The sequence below is a fragment of the Apis mellifera genome, linkage group LG11 (genome assembly GCF_003254395.2).
Source record: "Apis mellifera strain DH4 linkage group LG11, Amel_HAv3.1, whole genome shotgun sequence".
NCBI classification, from domain to species: Eukaryota; Metazoa; Arthropoda; class Insecta; order Hymenoptera; family Apidae; genus Apis; species Apis mellifera.
In genome coordinates, this window is record NC_037648.1 from 11,891,606 (window position 1) to 11,912,842 (window position 21,237).

Here is a 21,237-nt window from a genome sequence, read left to right on the forward strand (position 1 = left end):
ATATAACGTTAACACGCATACTTGCTATTCAACCTTGATATAATTAATTTACCATTAGCGGAGCGTAAAAAAACATATAAAAACTAATCCATATTCAATTATTGTGTATATATATATTACTTATTCATTCGATATGCGCGTATATAATCGTATATGCTTTTTTACATTTATCGGGGCTCATAAAAATTAAAGTATTAATTCATCAAAAGAACTATTATTATCTCTTTAACATTATCATCTTAATCGATAACTTGTCTCAGATCCATTTCAACTCGATCAATTTTCCTTCTTGCTCATTTCCCTCTTATTCATCTTATTCCTTCTTGTTTACACGCGATTAACCATTCTTCTTATCTCTTACATGTTCCTCGATAGATAATATTTCCATCTCCGAATATAAATTTTGAATTAGAAGATTACATTTGTGCGATCCATCCATCTTTCGAAATTCCATTCCATTTAATTAGTCGATTCCATTTCTCCCTCTTTTCCACAACGATATAAAAAATATTTTGAAAAATGAAAATAAATAAGCGAGTAAGCAACAAAAGGAGACGCAAAAGAAAAAAAAAGAGGAGCAAGAAGAGGTAAGATCAAAGAGGGTCGTAAGGCCGATACGATCGAAAGCAACGGGAATCGCGATACTTTCTCCTTCGTCGCTCGTCGTAACACGTGTCCCTCGTCTCCGTTCCTCGAGTGATCCGGCGAGTGAAACGAGCGCGCGCGACTTGACAAATCCGCCCGGCTTCCCGTATTTATAAACACTCTCACGCTACATGAATTTGAAGCCAGCGCAGAAAGAAGAGGCCGACGAATAAGGGATTCGAACTCGTTCTCCTTCTCTCCGTCCCTCGCCAGGGCGCGAGAGCGTGCTCGTGGTCGTCGTCGTCTCCCTCCCCATAAATCATCCAGATTTCTCTTCGGCTGGTCTTTACGTTACGAGATCGTCCGGATCGTCGAGATCCACCACGATCCAGGAAGTCTTCTCTAGACGTCGTGAAACTTTTTTATCCGTGGGAACACCGTGTCTATTCGCGGCGGCGCTGATCCACGGTTAATTAATTCTTTCTTTCTTTCCTTCTTCCAACGCTCTTCAAGGCTCTTACGCGCTCTTTCTCCCCGTTTCTCTTCAACATCGACAGGATGCGTCGATATTTTCCGATAAAAATTTTCTCGCGATTCGATATGGAAATTGACTCGACGTTGTTACGTTGTTGTACCACCATTCTTATCCATTACATATTAAATACATATAAAGTGTTATTAAGTGCGGATAATATCTATGTTAAAATATCTCGGAAGGTATTGTATAATCGATTCTAAAGATAAACGTGAAAAAAAGATATCCTTGGAAAAATGATATTATAATAAAGGAAAAGAGTCATTTATCGAACGAAGAAGAAGAAAAAAAAAACCTAGACGCGAGTCGAACATCGGATTAACCCCTCCTATTCCGAACTTATCCGAATCGCGACAAAACACTGATGATTCAAGCCTGATCGCTTGCCAAACCACTCGATCGACGAAATTGAAAAAAGATATCCTTGGAAAAATGATATTATAATAAGAGGAAAAGAGTCATCTACGCATTTATCGAACGAAAAAGAAAAAAAAACAACCTAGACGCGAGTCGAACATCGGATTAACCCTTCCTATTCCGAACTTATCCGAATCGCGACAAAACACTGATGATTGAAGCCTGATCGCTTGCCAAACCACTCGATCAACGAAACTGAAAAAAGATATTCTTGGAAAAATGATATTATAATAAGAGGAAAAGAGTCATCTACGCATTTATCGAACGAAAAAGAAAAAAAAAGAACCTAGACGCGAGTCGAACATCGGATTAACCCCTCCCATTCCGAACTTATCGCGACAAAACACTGATTGAGGCCTGATCGCTTGCCAAACCACTCGATCGACGAAACTGAAAAAAGATATCCTTGGAAAAATGATATTATAATAAGAGGAAAAGAGTCATCTACGCATTTATCGAACGAAAAAGAAAAAAAAAGAACCTAGACGCGAGTCGAATATCGGATTAACCCCTCCCATTCCGAACTTATCGCGACAAAACACTGATTGAGGCCTGATCGTTTGCCAAACCACTCGATCGACGAAACTGAAATCCCTCTCGACAAACCATTCGCAGAATAATCGAGCGATTCCCGTAGAGAATCGGCGAGGCGAAGCTCACACGCGCACGCGCCAGGGACAGGGAAGCATCATCTCGGAAATAGACGCGACGAAACGGCAGAGGAACGGAGTGGTAACGAGTTCGAACGAAGGAGAGGCCATCCTCCCCTTTCTATCAGGAGGTGGCGCGGGGTGGATACGTTTGAGCAGCTCGATTCCACGGCTACACACTCTCTCTCTCTCTTTCCATCCTTCCCTCGATCTCCGTCCCTCCGCCTCGCTACATCTCAGCCGTTTTTACGACGCTTTGAGTCGCGGGCGTCGCAGCGGAATGCGCTAATGAGGACTTGGCTACCGTCACACTTCCCCCTTTCGCTCGTCGGGCGCACCCCAACCGACACCGGTGGCGGAGGCTGCAGACCGAGAACGTTTTCCTTTTTTTCCCCCCCAACAACGGGGCTCTCTCTCTTTCTCTCTCGATCGCGCGCCCGCGGCGATTCCGCTCTCGCCGGCTATTGATATGCGGCTAGTTAAATTTGCCCGTGACACCGGCTATTCCTGGATATTCCCCAACACCCGCGGGAACCGCAGTTTGCCTTTCCGCGCGGAGGACAAGCGCATTTCGTCCATTCTCCGATGTAGCTAAATGGATTTGTTTCTCGAATCTACTTTGAAGGGGGGATTCGAAGATCGAAGAAATTTTATCTGAATGGATGTAATGAAACAAGCTTTTCTTTTTTCGAACGCTCGTCCTTTTGAATTTTCTATTTTCTCGTCCGAAAAGATCTCGAGAACTTGAAGTCTGATTCGTAATTGTAATGAAACAAGCTTTTCTTTTTTCGAACGCTCGTCCTTTTGAATTTTCTATTTTCTCGTCCGAAAAGATCTCGAGAACTTGAAGTCTGATTCGTAATTGTAATGAAACAAGCTTTTCTTTTTTCGAACGCTCGTCCTTTTGAATTTTCTATTTTCTCCGAAAAGATCTCGAGAACTTGAAGTCTGATTCGTAATTGTAATGAAACAAGGTTTTCTTTTTTCGAACGCTCATCCTTTTGAATTTTCTATTTTCTCGTCCGAAAAGATCTCGAGAACTTGAAGCCTGATTCGTAATTGTAATGAAACAAGGTTTTCTTTTTTCGAACGCTCGTCCTTTTGAATTTTCTATTTTCTCGTCCGAAAAGATCTCGAGAACTTGAAGTCTGATTCGTAATTGTAATGAAACAAGGTTTTCTTTTTTCGAACGCTCGTCCTTTTCTATTTTCTCCGAAAAGATCTCGAGAACTTGAAGTCTGATTCGTAATGAAACAAGGTTTTCTTTTTTCGAACGCTCGTCCTTTTGAATTTTCTATTTTCTCGTCCGGAAAAGATCTCGAGAACTTGAAGCCTGATTCGTAATTAAATACTTCGTCGAGTTATCGGCTTAGCCATGAAAATTCAAAAAACGAAGTATATCTCATGGTTTCTTCCTTTTTTTTAGACGATTATATCGGTTCAAAGGAGGCCCTGCTATATATGTCGAAAAAATCTGCAACTCGTGAGCAATTTTCCCCTTCTTCTTCTTTTTATCCACATGCTATTTTCCCTCACCCCCTCAGCGATAAATAATGCTCGCGGGGCGATAGGATGGGAGTGGTTCCATCGTTCCGTGAAAACATTTTCACCCTTTTCTTCGCACACCCCGACGTACACAACCGCGGTTAAGGAACTTCCTTTCGGTGCACCGTGCACCGTCACCGCGTTGGAGGGATCTCGAAAGAGTGCCGCCGCGGCTGCGACTGCATCGAATGCAACACTTAACGCACCTTTCGTCGAGCAGCCGTGTCACGGCGTGAAATCATCTACACGGGGCCCACCGGGATAACGCTGAATAACGAGCGCGATCTTTTACCTTTTTTTTTTTTCTTTTTTTTTCCTTTTACTTTTCGACTACCCGCTCGAACGCTCGTGCCGTCTGGCCTCGCGAAGGGAAGGATCGCGAGGCGAGAGGAGGGAAGGGAGGAGAGACGAAGGAAAGGGAGAAGAGGCGAGGGGAGGAAGCGAGGGAGTCACTTTTTAATGGTACTACATTTTAAAGTGAGCGGGGAGAAGTAAGAAACGTCGCATCAATCTTGGGCATCAAACGATTCTCCGGTTGAATATTATCCGGGAACGAGGATATAATTTGTCAAGAGGGAGAATTTTTTCACCAAGAATTTCGATTGATTCGATAATTAAATTCTCAAGAGGTATTTTGAGAATCCAATGTTGGAGAGAGGGATCGAATTCTAAATTGCAAAGGTTAGAGATGTGTTGACAACGAATATCTTCGAAGAGGAAGCGCGATTAATTTATTGGGATGATTAATATTTCGTGAAAATGTGATCGAATTATAGGCAATTTTCGGGACGTGAAGGATTGTTTGATTAATAAGATTACGAGGTGGGGGCAAGTTTTTACTCGGGCTTGAAAGCCGTTTAAAGGCAAGAGTACTTAATAAAGGACCGTTTCTTCTTGCCGTTTCATTCTTACGATACTTTTTTTTTTTTTTTTTTGCTCTTGTTTCACGGTGAATATCGACCTTCCTCCACCTATAGTTAACATACAATTTATGCGGCATGAAATGTAAAGCGTCTTGATTCCTGCGAGCGAGACAAATAAATTCAAGATGGGCGAACGAAGATAGAGGAACGAAAGAATCTTGTTTAATTTAACCTCTAGGGGGAAAAACCCGCTTCTCATTACTTTCCCTATTATTTCCTGTTATATCCTCCCTCTTGTTCTCTCCTTCCTTCTTTATTTCAAAGTAAATTTCCCAAAGCGATTTCTCCTTGCGAAATGTCCTTATTAGGAATCCCTCCAACTTTTCGCCAATCTTTTATAATAAGAATTTTTACAATTTTTTTTTTTTTTTTAATTTTCCACTCGATCATAAATAAACTTTGTTCCTTTTAAAGCGCAGTATTTAACGATCTTTATAAATCGTTCTTAATAATCATCATATTCCATAAAATCGTTATCATTTATATATCGTCTACTGTACGTAATCTCGAACAGCAATCTATTGGAAACATCGATCAAAAAAAAAAAATAAAAATAAATAAAACTAGGTAACAAAAATACATTGGAAATATGTACATTCGACAACATATGAAATCACGAAACACACCTCCATTACTAGAAACAACATTGTTAACCACGTTTTCATAACGTTTTCTACCCGACTCGTACCCGATACTCGTCGGATCGTCAGCAAATCGTCGCGATTTCATAGCGATGGTATAGACGCGCCGACAGAAAAGTTATTGCCGCGAATAAATATTCATGAGCAACCGTTCGAGCGATCGAGCGTGCACGCGTAAAGATTTTTTATAATGCTTTCAATATTCTCGCGGAGAGAAAATGCAATTTCTTAGACGCGTTCAGCCGCGGGAGTTATATTCTAATTTATGTACGGGGCGGGATTGGCTCATTCGCATACGTATCGCGTTTTCCATGTCCGTGTCTCGCGGATTACGGCCCGGCCGAGAAGTGCAAATGGCCTCGTGTAATATATAATGACACAAAAGCGGCATCTACGTTGACCAGCGCCAACGTTTGCCACGCAGGAAAAATTTATAATTACTATTTCACTCGGGCCACCATTTACATTTCACAAGATTACAACATAGTGTCGTGGTTATTTATCGTCGATAAAACCGGTAATCGTCAGTGAATTCGATAACGTTGCGACGCGCGCGTGCTCGCCTCATGATGCGTACGTATTGCATACGTCTCTTTCTTTCTTTCTTTCTTTTTTTTTATTTTCGAAACGGGTGACGATAATCGTATTTCAAAATCCTTTGACACTGGTGAACGTATTATCGTTATACGAAAAATCGACGTTATGCGCTTGTGTCGCCATTTTGTAAAGGAAGAGATTTTATCGGAAAAGTTCTTTTGATCGATCCCGCTATAGATATAAAAGTAAGAGTTCACCGTCAATATCCGTTAAAGACCCTCGAGGATTTCGTATTAAACTTAATCACTTCCGCCATCTTGATTTTCCCGTCAACAGTATTGAAACCGACAGAGAACCCTCGAGCGCTAATTAAATCCGACGAGTCCACTTACGGTAACAGACTTATTGTTAATTAATTCGTTCCAAATGTGGAGCTGTGGCGCCTATGATGCTTCCTTCGCGGTACAAAGAAAACAATTAATCCCACTCTCTATCCGCGTGCCTCTCCGCCTCTTGAACCGATGCACTGCTCCCTTCCGCGCGCGCGAAAAGCGCGGCAAAATGCGATTCACACGGGCGGCTTTTTCGCGGCGAGTATTCCATCGAAAGGATCCTATGTAAAAGAAAAAACGATCGCTTTCATGGCCGCGGTGTAAAGACTTGTACAAGGCCCCGGTTGGCTTCGCAAACCGCGTCGTTCTTCCGCAAACAATCGCGAAAAAGTGCCTTTGACTGCGCGAACCATGGCCAAAGTGGAACCCCGCCGCGCCGGTTGGCGCCAACGCGGCCGGCGCACGGCAACCGCGCATGCGCAATCGTGTGCGCCGATAGTGGGGCGCACAGGTTTCTAACCGTACAAGGGGGAATCTCGTAGCGCTTAGAAGTGGCGCGCTTTTTGTCGTTACCCATCCACGATTATTTGCGACGATCCGACGAAATGCCTTCCGCCCTCGATGAATAGGGCGCTGTAAACCGTAATAACCCGTTCACACCATCAAATTGCTGCACCTCAACTTCATCGCGCCCCTATTAACGAGCTGTAACGTAATCGTCAACTCGATCGAGAGTCTCAGAAAAATCGCGTTGCGTAGTCATAGCGTATCGTAGCTATTGAGGATACACGGTCGAAAACGATAGACGCGATAGATGAACTCGATGTATATGTGTGTGTGTGTAACGTCGTTCGTTGTAGCGTATCGCGAATCTAGTATATCACGCATCGCAACAAGTTGAAATATTGTGAGCTAGCAACGGTTCTTGACCTCCATCGCTCGCGGCGAAACGCTCTTCGTTATTGGTAAGAAAAGAAAACTTTAGACATTTTCGATTTCTCGCGTTTCTGATGATCGAAAATCGTTACACGTGTAGTATTGTATTGCACGTTACTACCATTTCGATGTTGCTCGATCAAACTATATATACATATATATATACTTTACAGAACTCGCGATATGTTACATAATATTGCTTCCATACTTATTAATCCAATCATAGGTGGATCGAATCCGCGGTTACGCGTGTAAATTGGCACGCGATACCACGCCGCCCGATGCTCTGATCCTGGCCTGTGACGTATATAAATTTATGTAATATCAACCCGGCCCGTTAGAGGTGTTTACTTATCAGTGCGCACCGACACCCCGATTTAATTGCGCGGCTCGGATCGATCGAATTAATTATTCCGCCAAGTTGAAGCGAACACGAGACGCGCGGCGATACGCTTTCTTACAACGCGTGCTGGTGCCGCTGAACGCGGCCGGACACGATGGTCAAGGATATCGAGGCAGGCCGAGCTATATCCTCCTCTCGTCGCAACAGGCCAGACGCGCCACTTTGTCATGGCGTATTACACCTAGGCTGCGGCGCCTATGCTGCTGTTTCCTCCCAAAGGCGCCCATTACTCGGCTTAATGCACCGAGTTCACTCATTTTTATGCGCGCGATACGTCCCCCCGTGGCCAGCGCCGAGCATTACACGGCTTACCGCATCCAACGACACGGGTGCATGCGAAATTTACGAGACAGCGCTCCACCGACTTTGCGCTCACCTCTCTCTCTACTCCACGCCATTTTTCTTCCCTCTATTCGCTTTCTCCTGGCTATATCCTGCCATCCGATTATTCTGCGTTCCCTCTTGACGCGTTTGAAACGTTTTATTCAGCCAGTAGATTTACCGTACGTTCTGATATTATTTGGAGATAGGACATATGATCGAGTTTCTCCTTTCCTCCATTATTCGAAACAATGGTAAAAATTTCTTTCGAAAATTTTTGATAGAAAATGGAAGAATATTTTTCACTTGCAACGAAACTTTTCTTCGTCTCCTTCTTCCTCTTCGTTTCCCTTCTTCTCTTCATTTTGCGTCGTTGCGGCCGCAACGGACACTAGTTGCATGTCGCTTAGCTGTAAACGCGCGGTTACCCGACTTCGATTAACGTCGATCGTCTCAGTGGCTGGGCAAACTACTGCTTATCTCATGGGGGATCGATGCGATGTGGCGAAATGCGGCAGGATCGCGTGGTCAAAGCTAGTCCCTTCGCAAAAAGGATTAGTTTCTATTTAACCTTTCCAGCGTTTCTAATTGTCTTTTTTAACTCGATGTTCGAAAACGATTTGTGAACGACTATGTAACGATATTTACGAATAATAATACCTTTCTCCCGTTTGCTGGTTCGATTTGCGCAGAATCGTGACGATGAAAATACTTCAAACGATGGATCCATCTGAAAAAAACGATAAAATTTGTTGAAGTCTAATCAGATTTAGATGTAATGTCGAGAAAGAATTTTTCCACTTTCGTTCGGGAAATTAATAAATAATTCAAATGATTACTTGGAGAGATTAATGATCGATTTTAGCAATTTCGAACTAAGTGGAGCGAAAGACACAGTTGTCGTGTTAATTACTTCGACATTTCGAGCAAAGATAAAGATTTTAATTATTAACTCGTATCGAGTTATCGATCAGTTTGTTCAACATCGAAAAATTCGCCGTATTTTTTTATTTCGATGAATCAATCGATGTACACCATCGAACGAATCGCAACAAAATCCGAACGATCTTCATAATAATTTTAATTGCACGCATGTTTTTTAGAGACGAAAAATTACTTACACCGTGATCGATCGATCCAACCGTACCTTTGATTCTTTTCGTCCTGGAACGAATGTATGTTCCAGGCCTCTTTTCGATTCGATTAAACCGTCGATAACGGTTAATGAATTATCCTTTTGTTCCACGCCATCCTATTGATTATATATTATAATACATGTATTACGATACAATGCGTATCCGAAGCGGCGTAGCTGCAAATTAATTAATAGCACGGATAATGTATGCGTGACACGATGGATCGATCGGCAAAGGATGATAAAACGTCCATGCACACGAGAATTCTCCAGAGGCAAGATCAGGTAGTTCGTCATTAATTTACAGCTCGCGAGTAGGGGTTGATAAAATCGTCCGTTGGTGAAAATGACCATCCTTGACTTTAACTGTCCTCTCAGAATGACCGTTTAACACGTGTCCGCGCACCCATCTGGCCTGATTAATTATTCCTTGCCCTCCGCGATTATTTGTTAATTAAAATTGATACCGAGACGGGATTTCGTTTGAAATCTCTCCGTCGATCGCTGCTTTTTTGTAATATTTATTTATACATATATATTCTTCGATATACAGTCGTTGTTTCTATCATAATATCGAGTTATCCGTGATATTAATCCATAAAAATAATGATTCCTTCTCGTACACGATTTGGCATGTTCGCCTCGATGCATTTGCAATACGGCGAAACATATTCATTCAGCACGCGTGATTATCATTTTATTCTGAAACAAATTAATTCTTATTAGAAATAACGTAGAGAGAAAGTTTCACGCAGTTGCACATTTTTGCGCAAATGTTGCGGCGGATTCAATAAAATTTCTTACAATTCATCGTATTTATTCCAATCCAATCCGCTTATTTTAAACTTCTATCTCCTTTACCAATTCTCCTTTAACAAAGGAATTCACAGAATACGATCATTATGCTAACACCTGATAAAATTCTTAAATTATAATTGCGCTTAACGTCTTCCGCCTAATTAAACAAAAAAAAAAAAAGAATTAACTTATTTCAAACTTTACGTATAAAACTTTTTTACACCGCTCTTCTCAATTATTATTTTTATTATCTTTTCTCAACCTCAGAGATATTTCTTCCATGAAAATTTATCTCTTACGATTATCAAGTCTCGACCTCTTATAATCAAAAAAAAAAAAAAATAGAAACCGCGTCAAAAACGTTGATAGAGGAGAGGGAGAAAAAAACTTTACGATTCTAGCACCGGCGTGGTCGCAAAAAAAAAAAAAAAGAAAAAAAAAAAAAGGAAAAGAAGAAATCGCGTGGTCGTAATTTCGGGCGGGCGAGAGAAAGAGAGAGAAAGGAAACCGAAAAAAGCGAGCGGCCGATCGATCTAGATCTGTCCACCGGAAATGCATACGTTTCTATGATATATACACATCCGGCGCCACGCCTCCTCGCCTCACCTGCTGCATGATGCCTTACGCGATGATGATAATAATAATAATGCTCATCCGCATCGTCGCGGACGAGCATTCATAACAGACATCTCTCGGGGCACGTGAGCGATAACGCTCGCTCGCTTCTTGTGCATAGTTACACGGTATAACGTTGCACATACGTGTAACGAGTGTTACGCGGAGCCGAAAGCAACGCGATAGCACAACAACACCTTCTACTTATTTTAGAGCGTGGATCAACGTTCCTTGAACGATCCACTTCGGGAATTCTCTTCTCTTCCTTTTTATGCAAAATCTCTTGGCTGCACTCACTCTTGGGAACGAGGTTTTCTTCTTTTTCTTTTTGTTACTCTGTTATTCTCATCTCTGTCCTTCTCCTCGTGAGAATTTTCAATCGAAAATTTTCGGTTGTAGTAATGGATTAATATCATTTTTTTAATAATCTTGTAATAAATTGTCGCGAAGAGAGAGTTTATAACTTGTCTCGAAGTTTTTTTTTTAGAATTAAGATATTGTGTATCAAATTAATTTGAAATAAAATATTGCTCCGATTTATATTAAATCACTTTAATTCCCACGCGTATTTCCCAACATGAGGATTACAGTTCGACTGACACGATTCTATTTATAAATCAGCGTTTAATCACACTGGCAAAATATCAATTTTCCTATTCGCAATCGTCGTATACACGATTTCCTTCAAATTGAAGAAGAGGGACGTTTACAGATTAATTCGAAAATATTTAGGATGGTATGCATAATATTTAACATTATATTTCAAAATTGGAATCGAAATCCATTAAAATCGTTAAATAAAAGCCATTTTCGAAGATCTCGAAAGAGATCTCTTCAATCTCTCTTTCTCTCTCGCCCCTCTTTTTCATATTCTAGATGATAATTGCCTCTTAAACGAGATTACTTTATTTCGACGAGGCAATCTCAATGTCAGATCGCTAATTAATATAACTCCGATCCGATTTATTGGCCACCAGTAAACTAATTAGCCGAGAACCAAAGAAACTAGCTTAGGTATTCTCGAAAACTTAATAACCTCGTAAAATGGAGGAGCTCGCCAATGAAACCCGGTAGCCGATTCCCTTAACAATCGAAATCCATATCTTGGAACAAGAATTAAATCAAAATTCCAATGAATATCGATAAATTATATGATGCGAATCGTGCTAATTAGATGACTTAATTCCGATTTGCGGATCATAAAAAGAAATTTAAATATTTAAATTCCTTATTTATCCATTATGATAACGTAAATGAGTTACGTTATTATTTTCTATACAGAATAATATCTCTATCAGAATTATATATTATTATGGATTGTTATAATAAAATTGACATTAAAACGGAATACTTAAAAAAAAGAAAAAAAAAAAAAAAGAATATAAAATATAATATATAATTAATTATTCTTTATTGATTCAGACAGTCAATTCAGCCTGAAGGTTAATGGATAAATAACCCGCGTTCCTTTTTCCAAAAAAAAAAAAAAAAACCTGCTCCCAGATCAACTATTCACCATCGAAAAAATACATCATCAAATTGTCACTCAAAAACAACGAGTCGAAAAGCTTCGAGTCGTATCGTCCTTAACAAGCTACAAACAAGTCGCAGTAAAAAGGAACAACTAAATAAGAGAAAAAAGTAAAAAAAAAAAAAGAAAGCATCAACGAACCTGATCAAAGAGCATCGCGTAAGCGGAAATAACAATGGCCGCTCTGTCACCCCCTTGGCCGAACCCCGGAATCCTACAGCGTTTTCCGGACGAACAGCAAAGCTAACAAACGTATCCTGCCTCTCCTCGTATTATCGTCGTTATTTTCTATATTTTCTCTCTCTTCTTTTTTTCTCGTCTCTCTCTCTCTCTCTCTATTTCCCTCCCAATTCGAACAGGCCGCTGCCAATTTGTGGGAATGTTCTCGATGCACTCGCACACGTATCCTCGTCAACGTATCACGTAGAGGGAAGTCTGGTTGGTCCCACGGGCGTTCCTCTACAAGGTGGTTACACGCGAGACACCACGTTCCAGCAACGAGCATTAAGCAAGCATTATGATAAGTGGCGTGTTCGCGAACACACCGATTCGCGGCCTCCGTTGTCTCACGCGCGAATTTTAGACTAACGTGTCACGCGAATTCCTATTTACGCCCCTCCGCCACGTGATGAAGGATCCTAAAAAAAGAGAGAATTGAATTATCTGTTCTACGATACAATGAATATATAGTGTAATGATTCGGTTGAACTAGTTCCATTTTTATTTTATTAAAGAGAATTTTCTAAATCCTTTTCTTGCGTCGAATTATTTATTATATCATGCGAAGAGTTTTTACAGCGAAGTTTGTAGCGTAGTTTGAAATTTTTTTGGCGAATATTCTACGGCCAGAGGATTATTGTGATCGAATCGACGATAAATCTGATGTTTCGAATTATTCGAGACCATCATGGTTATCGAATCGAAACGTTGACGATTGAATGGAATAATTTTGAGATTAAAATAACCGCTTTCCACCGTACGTTCGGTGTTTAAATTTTGACTAAAAGCCCATTGGACCGTGTTTTATCGAATTTCGTTCACCGAACCGGATAGCATAATTTTAATACATCTCGTTACGTGTGATTTCCGATACACGGTGTTTTAAATTCAGGACAAACGTGATTGATTTGACCATCTTTTCGATGGAGGCCATCGTCATCTTCCATTTAATTACGTGTTTCATCGTTCTTTTTCTCTTCGTCCTTTGAAATCCCCTTCTTTCTTTCTGTATTTTACGTATAATATATCGTGGAATAAACGCGATATATCGTTCCACAACGAGATCGACTCGTCGAATGAGTGAAAGACGCGGTGAATGGTAAACGAACCGCGTAATTGTTTATATTTCAATCGGGCACACGGTCGATCTCCTGAACTACATTTCGCGCTTTGCAAACAATAATACGTAACAACGGGGTCGTAGCTCATAAAATTCTAATCGAAAACAATTTCTCCCGTACCGACAATGCCGATTCCATGATTAATCGAGGAATCTGTTTCGCATCATTTTTTCGCGTGTTCCCGATTTCGTCACGGATGAAAAAAATCGATCCACGACCTCTGAATAATTTCATTCCATATTAAAAATATCGTATTAATTCTCTTTATATTTATCTATTATCGTTTCAATTCAATAATATTCTATAATTAAAATTAATATTAATTAAATACTAATTAAAATTAAAATTATACATCGATAGAAAATGGTGATATACAAAGTAAAATAAATACAAAAATAATATTTCAAAATTTTAAACGTCAATTTGCCAACAATTACGTTACATTTTATACTAATAACGATAATTAAAATTAATTAAAAGTTGAAAAATTATATTATCAAATTTTTGTTCAAATAAAAATTTGCAGACACGATCCCGTTAATCGCTAACGGATCGGTTCCGCGAAAGAATTTCTTTTTACCACGGAGATGATGCTCGCACAACGATAATCGGGCGTAGCAATCGTGCGACATTCGCGATGAAGAAACTTTAGTGAATGAAAGGAAACCGGTGGTGGTTCACACGCGGCCGGGCACGCACTGCGCTCCCCGACCATTTACCTTAAAGCGAGGCGATTTCCTTTTGCACATTATGATCCCACACAACGATGCACCTACGACGGCGTATCTGCTAGATTATCCTTCTGTACATACCATTACCTCGACACGCGAGCTGTACGAGCATGAAAGGATACAGGGGGAGGGAGCAGAGGCTGAGTCGCCAACGATCAGGAAAAATTGCGGCCGAGACCGATATGTACGAGTACGAAACAAACAGATTGCATCCATTATAGAATGATATTCTCCCTTTATTTTCTTATTATCCTTGATTTTTTAATGCGATTTGATTAAGGTGGACCATTGTTCCCCTTTTGTAACTTTAATCGCTCCATCTTTAATTCAAACAATTTTGATGACTTTCGAGGAAGTCGTTAGATGCATCTGCGGCCGAATAGCGACTTCGTTAACTTCGTTTCCGCTTAGGTTATCCACTAGATCATATGGAACTTGGGTTACGTGTGTTCGAAATATCGAAATGGCAAAATCTATTTGAATTGTATTCCATTATAAATGGAGTACGATGGATTACTATCATTGCGTTAACAAAGAGAAATTTGGAATTCATTAAAATTTGAAAAATTTCAAATGATAATGATAGTAATGATATAGTAAAATTTCTTGGAAATATATATATTCGAAGGATGAAAACAACTCTTAATTTTTTATCTTTTATAAATTAAAAAGTATACGAAAAAATATATATATATATTCCTTTTCATTCGATAGGTGTCACAGGAAATTAACAATATATTCCAACTTTCGACAGGTAAACCAGTAAATTCGACCTTTATCGAGCTATTCCAGCCAAGAACCAGTCTCGGTATAATCGAGAAAAAGAGAAAGAGAAACACGGTGGCCGGCTCTTTGGCCGTACTTCCTGTCCAATCACGACTTCATTTGTCCCTGACGAATGCGTGCCAGGCGCTAGCCACCTGAGATCCCGTAGATAATAGAAGAGTAAGGCATCAAGAAAAAAAAACCCATACCTGTTTCCATGATCGTGTTAACAGCCGAAACTCATAAAGACGTTTAAAATGGTCCGAGAGAGAGAGAGACACGTTTTCTTTATCATCAATACATTGATTCTTCGACATCAATATTCAAAAAGCGACAACATAATGATTTTTATTGAAATTATGATTTGAATTACGATATGCATATATAATTATTACCTGCAATGTATATTAATGCAATGTATAATGTATAATGTATAACTTTTTTTTTCATTACAATTAAAACAAAGTATTAAATGATCTCAAAAATTCTTTTCGTTTTTTTATTTTTTTTATCCATGATTTTTAGAATTTTTCCATGATTTCATTTTTTCAAAATAGTAATTAAGATGAATGATATTTATATAAATTAATGATATTTTATCATTTTTAAAATTTTAATAAATTTTATAATAGTATCTGTTATCTTTTGTTTTTGTTAAAATGTTTTTCCTAGAATATTTTCCTAGAATATTTATCTATTACATTATTTTATTACATTATTCAAATTATCAAGTTAACCTAATCAAGTTTGTAATTTGTTAATTTTATAACATTATAATTAATAAATTTTAAAACAGTCCAAAATTTAATAATAGATCTAGAGAAATATTTTAATATCAATGAAAAATAAACCTATATATTTTTCAATGATCATCAAAATCACAAATAACGAAAAAATTTTTTGAGATAACCTTATATATACACAATATTTTATTAAATATATAAACTGACTTACTATGATTTCATTATGCTTTTAAACCAGCCATAGAACTAGATTTCTTTTTCTATCGTGTACAAGTTGACAGATAATTATTAAAATCAAATGAACAATCCACTATAATGCATTATCCGTCGAATTTCATTCGCGATATTAGCAACACTGTCACAATGATCGAGAGCAGATCGAGCCGGAATCGCAATTAAAAATTGATTTACAACGCTATCACATTGATTCATGTCATCATTAACAACTCTCATCACGCGCGTACATAAAAGAGAAAAGATTGTAGTTGTCAGTGTGCAAATTTCACGATAATTGGTGAACACGTCGCTCGCATGCCGCTAATATCACTGATGAAATCGCGATGAATGAATCGATCAGGTCTTGATGACTGTCTTGATCGTCTGGAGCGTAATTTGTCGTAGACAAGCATCTTCTTGATATCGATTGATCGTTTTCGTATGCCGTCACGAAATCAGCCATCATGTTTATGATCTAATTATCAACGATTTCGATCTTCCAGTTTACGGTTAATCCATATAATCGTAACATAAGTTACATGATATCATTATTTCTTATAGATTAGTCCGGGGAACATGTTTGCAGAGTTAACACTGTAAAGAAAATTCATTAGGCTTGTTAACTTAATAAAATTTGTCAATGTCACATTTTTCTAATATATTTAAATAAATTTAATAATTTAGATGCGAAAAAAATATATCTTACCTTCGTTATAATGTATGAATCATTATATAAATCACTATAATCGTTTAAAAACACTTAGATAGATAGAATTTGCTGAGAAATATGTACGTTCAAGCAGACAACTTCATTGGACAACTTCATTGGACAAATTTCAATTAGAGATATCAATATTCATATCGATAATCGATTATTTATTAAATTATCGAATAAATTTTATTAATAAAAAATTTATATGCGAAAAAAATATATCTTATCTTCGTTATAATGTATGAACCATTCTATAAATCATTGTAATCGTTTAAAAAAAATTAGATAGATAGAATTTGCCGAGAAATACGTATGTTTAAGCAGACAACTTCATTGGACAACTTCATTGGACAAATTTCAATTAGAGATATCAATATTCATATCGATAATCGATTATTTATTAAATTATCGAATAAATTTTATTAATAAAAAATTTAGATGTGAAAAAAATATATTTTACCTTCGTTATAATGTATGAACCATTCTATAAACCATTGTAATTGTTTAAAAAAAAATTAGATAAATAGAATTTGTCGAGAAATACGTATGTTTAAACAGACAACTTCATTGGACAACTTCATTGGACAAATTTCAAATTAGAGATATCAATATTGATATCGATAATCAATTATTTATTAAATTATCGAATAAATTTTATTAATAAAAAATTTAGATGCGAAAAAAATATATCTTACCTTCGTTATAATGTATGAACCATTCTATAAACCATTGTAATTGTTTAAAAAAAAATTAGATAAATAGAATTTGTCGAGAAATACGTATGTTTAAACAGACAACTTCATTGGACAAATTTCAAATTAGAGATATCAATATTGATATCGATAATCAATTATTTATTAAATTATCAAATAAATTTTATTAATAAAAAATCTCGTATTTTACAATCTTATACGATCTTATTACGATATATATATATATATATATAACTTTAAATAACTTTCTTATAATGATTTTATTTAAATCATCTTATTCAGATTATAGTCGAAAACGATTTAGAAATTTTCGAAACGAGTTTTATCGGTCGCGATCAAAAGATCGCGATACAACGTTGACACGAGACCGAATCCGTTGTCATCTTTCTCCTGTGACAGTTTCATTATCTTGTTCTTTTCGGAGAACGTTCAATCCCATTATTTTTCACTGACCTGCTATCCGAGTGTAAAGTGGGCAATCTTGTCTAGAAAACGGTCTTCTATCTTTTATGCAACGTCACGTTTCTGAAAGAGTTTAAAAAAAATTTCAATGGTTGATCATTGTTTTATTATTCCGCAGTTGGATGGCGCTACGCGATAATTATTTTATAAATTTAAAAATTTTTCGATAGATGTCAGATTAAGTAAAAGCTTGGAAAATGAAGTGAAAAAGTTCGGAAACTTACTTTCTTTTACTTTCGTTATATAATATATATAAAATTTTTCATTCGATAAAAAATACAAGCTTTATTTAATCCAACTTAACAATATCTTTAATTATTAATTTATAAAAAATAAAAAATGAAATTGCAGCGCCCATTAATCAATACAAGTCAAATCGTATATTCTAACGACAACGTCAAAAATAATTCTGTGAATCATTTCAAATTGGTTGCTTTAATTCGTGTTTAATTGAATGTTACGGTGCACATTCATAAAAGGAAGAAAGGATAACAACGAAATAATGATTGCGCCATCCAAAAAGCAAATTGTTACCGAATTATTTCATGAAGAAATTAACAGTCAATCAGTGCTAAGGCAGTGGTAGTTAGACTTTTGTTGTGAATCTGTAATTAGAAGTGTGCCGTCTTTTGCTTCTATTCCATGATTTTCTTTTTTTTTCTCCTTTTTTAAATTTGTTTTTATTCATGTGAAATCTTTCGCAGTCATATATTATCATCTTGAATCAACAGAGAATCGACTTTATAACGAGTAGTAGTAGTAACTACTACGTATTAAGACATATTTTAAAGGCAGTATACGTATTAAATTCAGATGGAAAGAAAGGAAGAGATCGCATGAAATCGAAGAGAAGGCACGAGAGAAACTTAAATAATAGGTCTGTCTTAATAACCCTCGTTCTGGAACGCAAACTGAATGTCATTGCAATAGATTCGATCACGTGAGTCGGTACTGACAACATAATTCTAGTGTCGCGTCAATAGCTTCATATAGTATCTCAAATTCATCTTAATTCAAAAACGAAAAAATATTGAAATGCCATAGATATTAGGCTTTTAAATTTAAATACCTGTTATTGATTTAAAGAAGAATAAGAATAAGAAAATTATTGTAAAATCAATATTATAGAGAATTATAAATATATATAATAAAAAAAATTTTTTTAAAATTGTTTTATTCCACATTTTTTAAAATTAAAAAATAACGTATATATAATATAATAATTCATAATATTGAATATATTTGAAAAATATACATATCATAAATGAACTAAAAATATGCTTATAAATATTTACACCATGTGTATATATATATATATATATATATACATATATATAGTATAATATATATATATATATAATTTTTCCAAATGATATCTGTAAATAGTATTATTGTTTAAATATTGTTTAAATAAATGAAAAATAAATAAAATTCTGAAGTTGTACTTAAGATGCCATCTAGAATATAGTTAGACAACTTCTTACGATGCGATCTTTTTTAGAAAGGGTAAAAATTATGTTCACACATGCGTATTGTGATGTAAAGTATATATAAAACAAAAATATTTAAATTATAACTTTATTTATTTTATTATAATATTGTTAATATATTATATATAAAATATGTTGTCACTGTATTTACGTGTTAGTCAAAAATTATTAAATACATCTCTAAAATTTCAAGTAAGTTAAATTGACTTGTTTGCATTGAGGTTATATTACTGTAGTTTATAATCGAACTATTTTAATGTTGAAAAAAAAAAATAAATAATAAATATTTAGAAAACAACAGAATGTCAGTTTAGTGGATTCGCTTATAACTTAACAAATATTCCTTCGAAAGAAGATTATGTACTCAACGTTTATAAACGTTTAAAAGTTCATGGAAAATATTTTATTCGATGTGAAAGCACGGCATACACAACAAAAGAAATTGTATCAAATACATCAGGTATTTTAGTAAAATATTTAATTTGAAATATATTTTCAAAATATAATAATAAAGAATTTTTCTTTTAGATTCATTTGCAACATCAAAAATAACAGATACAAATAGTTCAATAATAGAAAAAGATCTTATACATGAAATACCAGGTAATAATATATTTATATCAGGTTTAATATTTTTACTTTTACATCATATTGCATTATAGTACTATAATGTAAAAACATAATATTTATATTTTTTAAAGATATACCAGTACCAATTGAAGAAATAACAAAAACTCTTGATTTACATGCAAATGGTGAACCTACTTTTGAAAGCTTAGGATTAGGTGGATATGGTCCTTTTGGACTTTCTCAATATTTTTATGAATGGCTTCATATTAGTTGTGACTTACCATGGTGGGCAACAATTATATTAACTTCCACACTTATCAAACTCTTAACATTTCCCTGTTCAATATCTATACAAAAAAATAATGCTAAATTAAATAATATTTTACCACAAATGGTAAAAATACAAGAAAATATGACAGAAGCAAGAAAGTGTGGAAATTCGATGGAAGGTATACATTAAATAATATAACATTTACTTATTTACATTTACTTATATTTACAATATATAAATTTTTTTTCTAGCTGCTCACTTTGCTGCTGAATTAGAAACACTGTTTTTAAAAAATAATATCAAGATATTTCCAGTAAGCAATTTTTTTAAAGTATGTATTATAAAAAGTATAACATAAAAAGTATATTCTAGTATATCTACAATAATTAAAATGTTATAATTTGTTTCTATATATCTAATAGATTGGTGCACATATACCAATATTTATTGCTTTAAGAGAAATGACTTCTAAACCTGTAGAAAGTTTAAAAGAAGGTGGATTGTGGTGGTTTACAGATTTAACTCTTCCTGATCAATATTATTTGCTACCATTATGTACCACTGTAACAATGTATGTTATTTCTACACGTGCATTGAAAAATAGTGGAAATGTATCTCCAATTATGCGACATTTATTCAAAGCAATACCAGTTATTTCATTTTTATTTGCAATGAGATTTCCAGGAGTAAGATATATTATTATTAGAATTTTTTTTATATTGAGTTTAATATATAAGTATTAAATAATATTAAATAACTAATTTGTTCTAGGCCATTTTATGTCATTGGACTATTTCAAACTTTATAACTTTGATAGAAAATCAATTATTAAGCACAAAAAAAGTAAGAATGTTTTGTAATATTCCACCTCTTATAAAACACAAAGCTAATGTAAGAGAAGGTCAAAAAAAAGGATTTATGGAAACATTTAATGATGGTACTTTTATAATATTCAACAATATTTAAAATATAATTTTAAATTAATAATATAATTTTATACAAACGATTTTTTTCAGCTTACACTAACATGAGAATATCTAATAGATTATCAGCTCTAAAACATGCTGATAAGATACAATTTAATAAAGAAGCTAAAGGTCCATTGAAGAAGACATTTAAATATAATCCAGTGGAAAATTTATCAAAACAAACATCGGCATCAATGTCAGCAATGAAAAAATAATATTTTATGTACAAAATCTAATACATAACATACATTTTTTTATTTAATTAGTTATAGATCTAATTGTAATAATTCAAAATTTAATTCAATAAATAAAAAAATAATGAATTATATAATATCTTTTAAATCTACAGATA

General features: G+C 35.6%; 1 protein-coding gene and 1 long non-coding RNA gene across 6 annotated transcripts; one reads left to right on the forward strand and one right to left on the reverse strand.

The window, feature by feature from the left end:
- Positions 1-198: 198 nt before the first annotated feature.
- On the reverse strand, positions 199-17,123 carry LOC102654628. 5 transcript variants are annotated; one of them, XR_410552.3, is made up of 9 exons: positions 16,406-16,617; positions 15,695-16,293; positions 14,950-15,135; positions 12,046-12,542; positions 9,765-9,915; positions 8,947-9,662; positions 8,486-8,555; positions 1,885-8,366; positions 199-1,685 (listed from the first exon to the last, which is right to left on the reverse strand). It is a non-coding gene; the product is annotated as an uncharacterized LOC102654628 (long non-coding RNA). The 5 variants fall into 5 exon arrangements; XR_003305631.1 differs by lacking the exons at positions 199-1,685; positions 16,406-16,617 and adding an exon at positions 17,107-17,123 and having other exon boundaries at positions 4,426-8,366; XR_410555.3 differs by lacking the exon at positions 199-1,685 and having other exon boundaries at positions 4,426-8,366; positions 9,765-9,829.
- Positions 17,124-19,087: 1,964 nt separating this feature from the next.
- On the forward strand, positions 19,088-21,213 carry LOC408349 (mitochondrial inner membrane protein OXA1L). The gene is made up of 8 exons (XM_006566321.3): positions 19,088-19,268; positions 19,368-19,536; positions 19,605-19,679; positions 19,778-20,095; positions 20,169-20,248; positions 20,340-20,603; positions 20,689-20,854; positions 20,934-21,213. Exons 1-8 carry the CDS (start codon positions 19,209-19,211, stop codon positions 21,098-21,100), a joined length of 1,299 nt encoding a protein of 432 aa, XP_006566384.1. The 5' UTR covers positions 19,088-19,208; the 3' UTR covers positions 21,101-21,213.
- The last annotated feature ends 24 nt before the right edge of the window (positions 21,214-21,237 follow it).

Excerpts from the sequence above, each read along its gene's own strand:
- LOC408349 (XM_006566321.3), top strand. The coding sequence starts at position 19,209 with ATGTTGTCACTGTATTTACGTGTTAGTCAAAAATTATTAAATACATCT. Across the intron at positions 20,604-20,688 it reads TTGCAATGAGATTTCCAGGA|GCCATTTTATGTCATTGGAC; the intron begins GTAAGATATATT and ends AATTTGTTCTAG. Across the intron at positions 20,855-20,933 it reads TATGGAAACATTTAATGATG|CTTACACTAACATGAGAATA; the intron begins GTACTTTTATAA and ends GATTTTTTTCAG.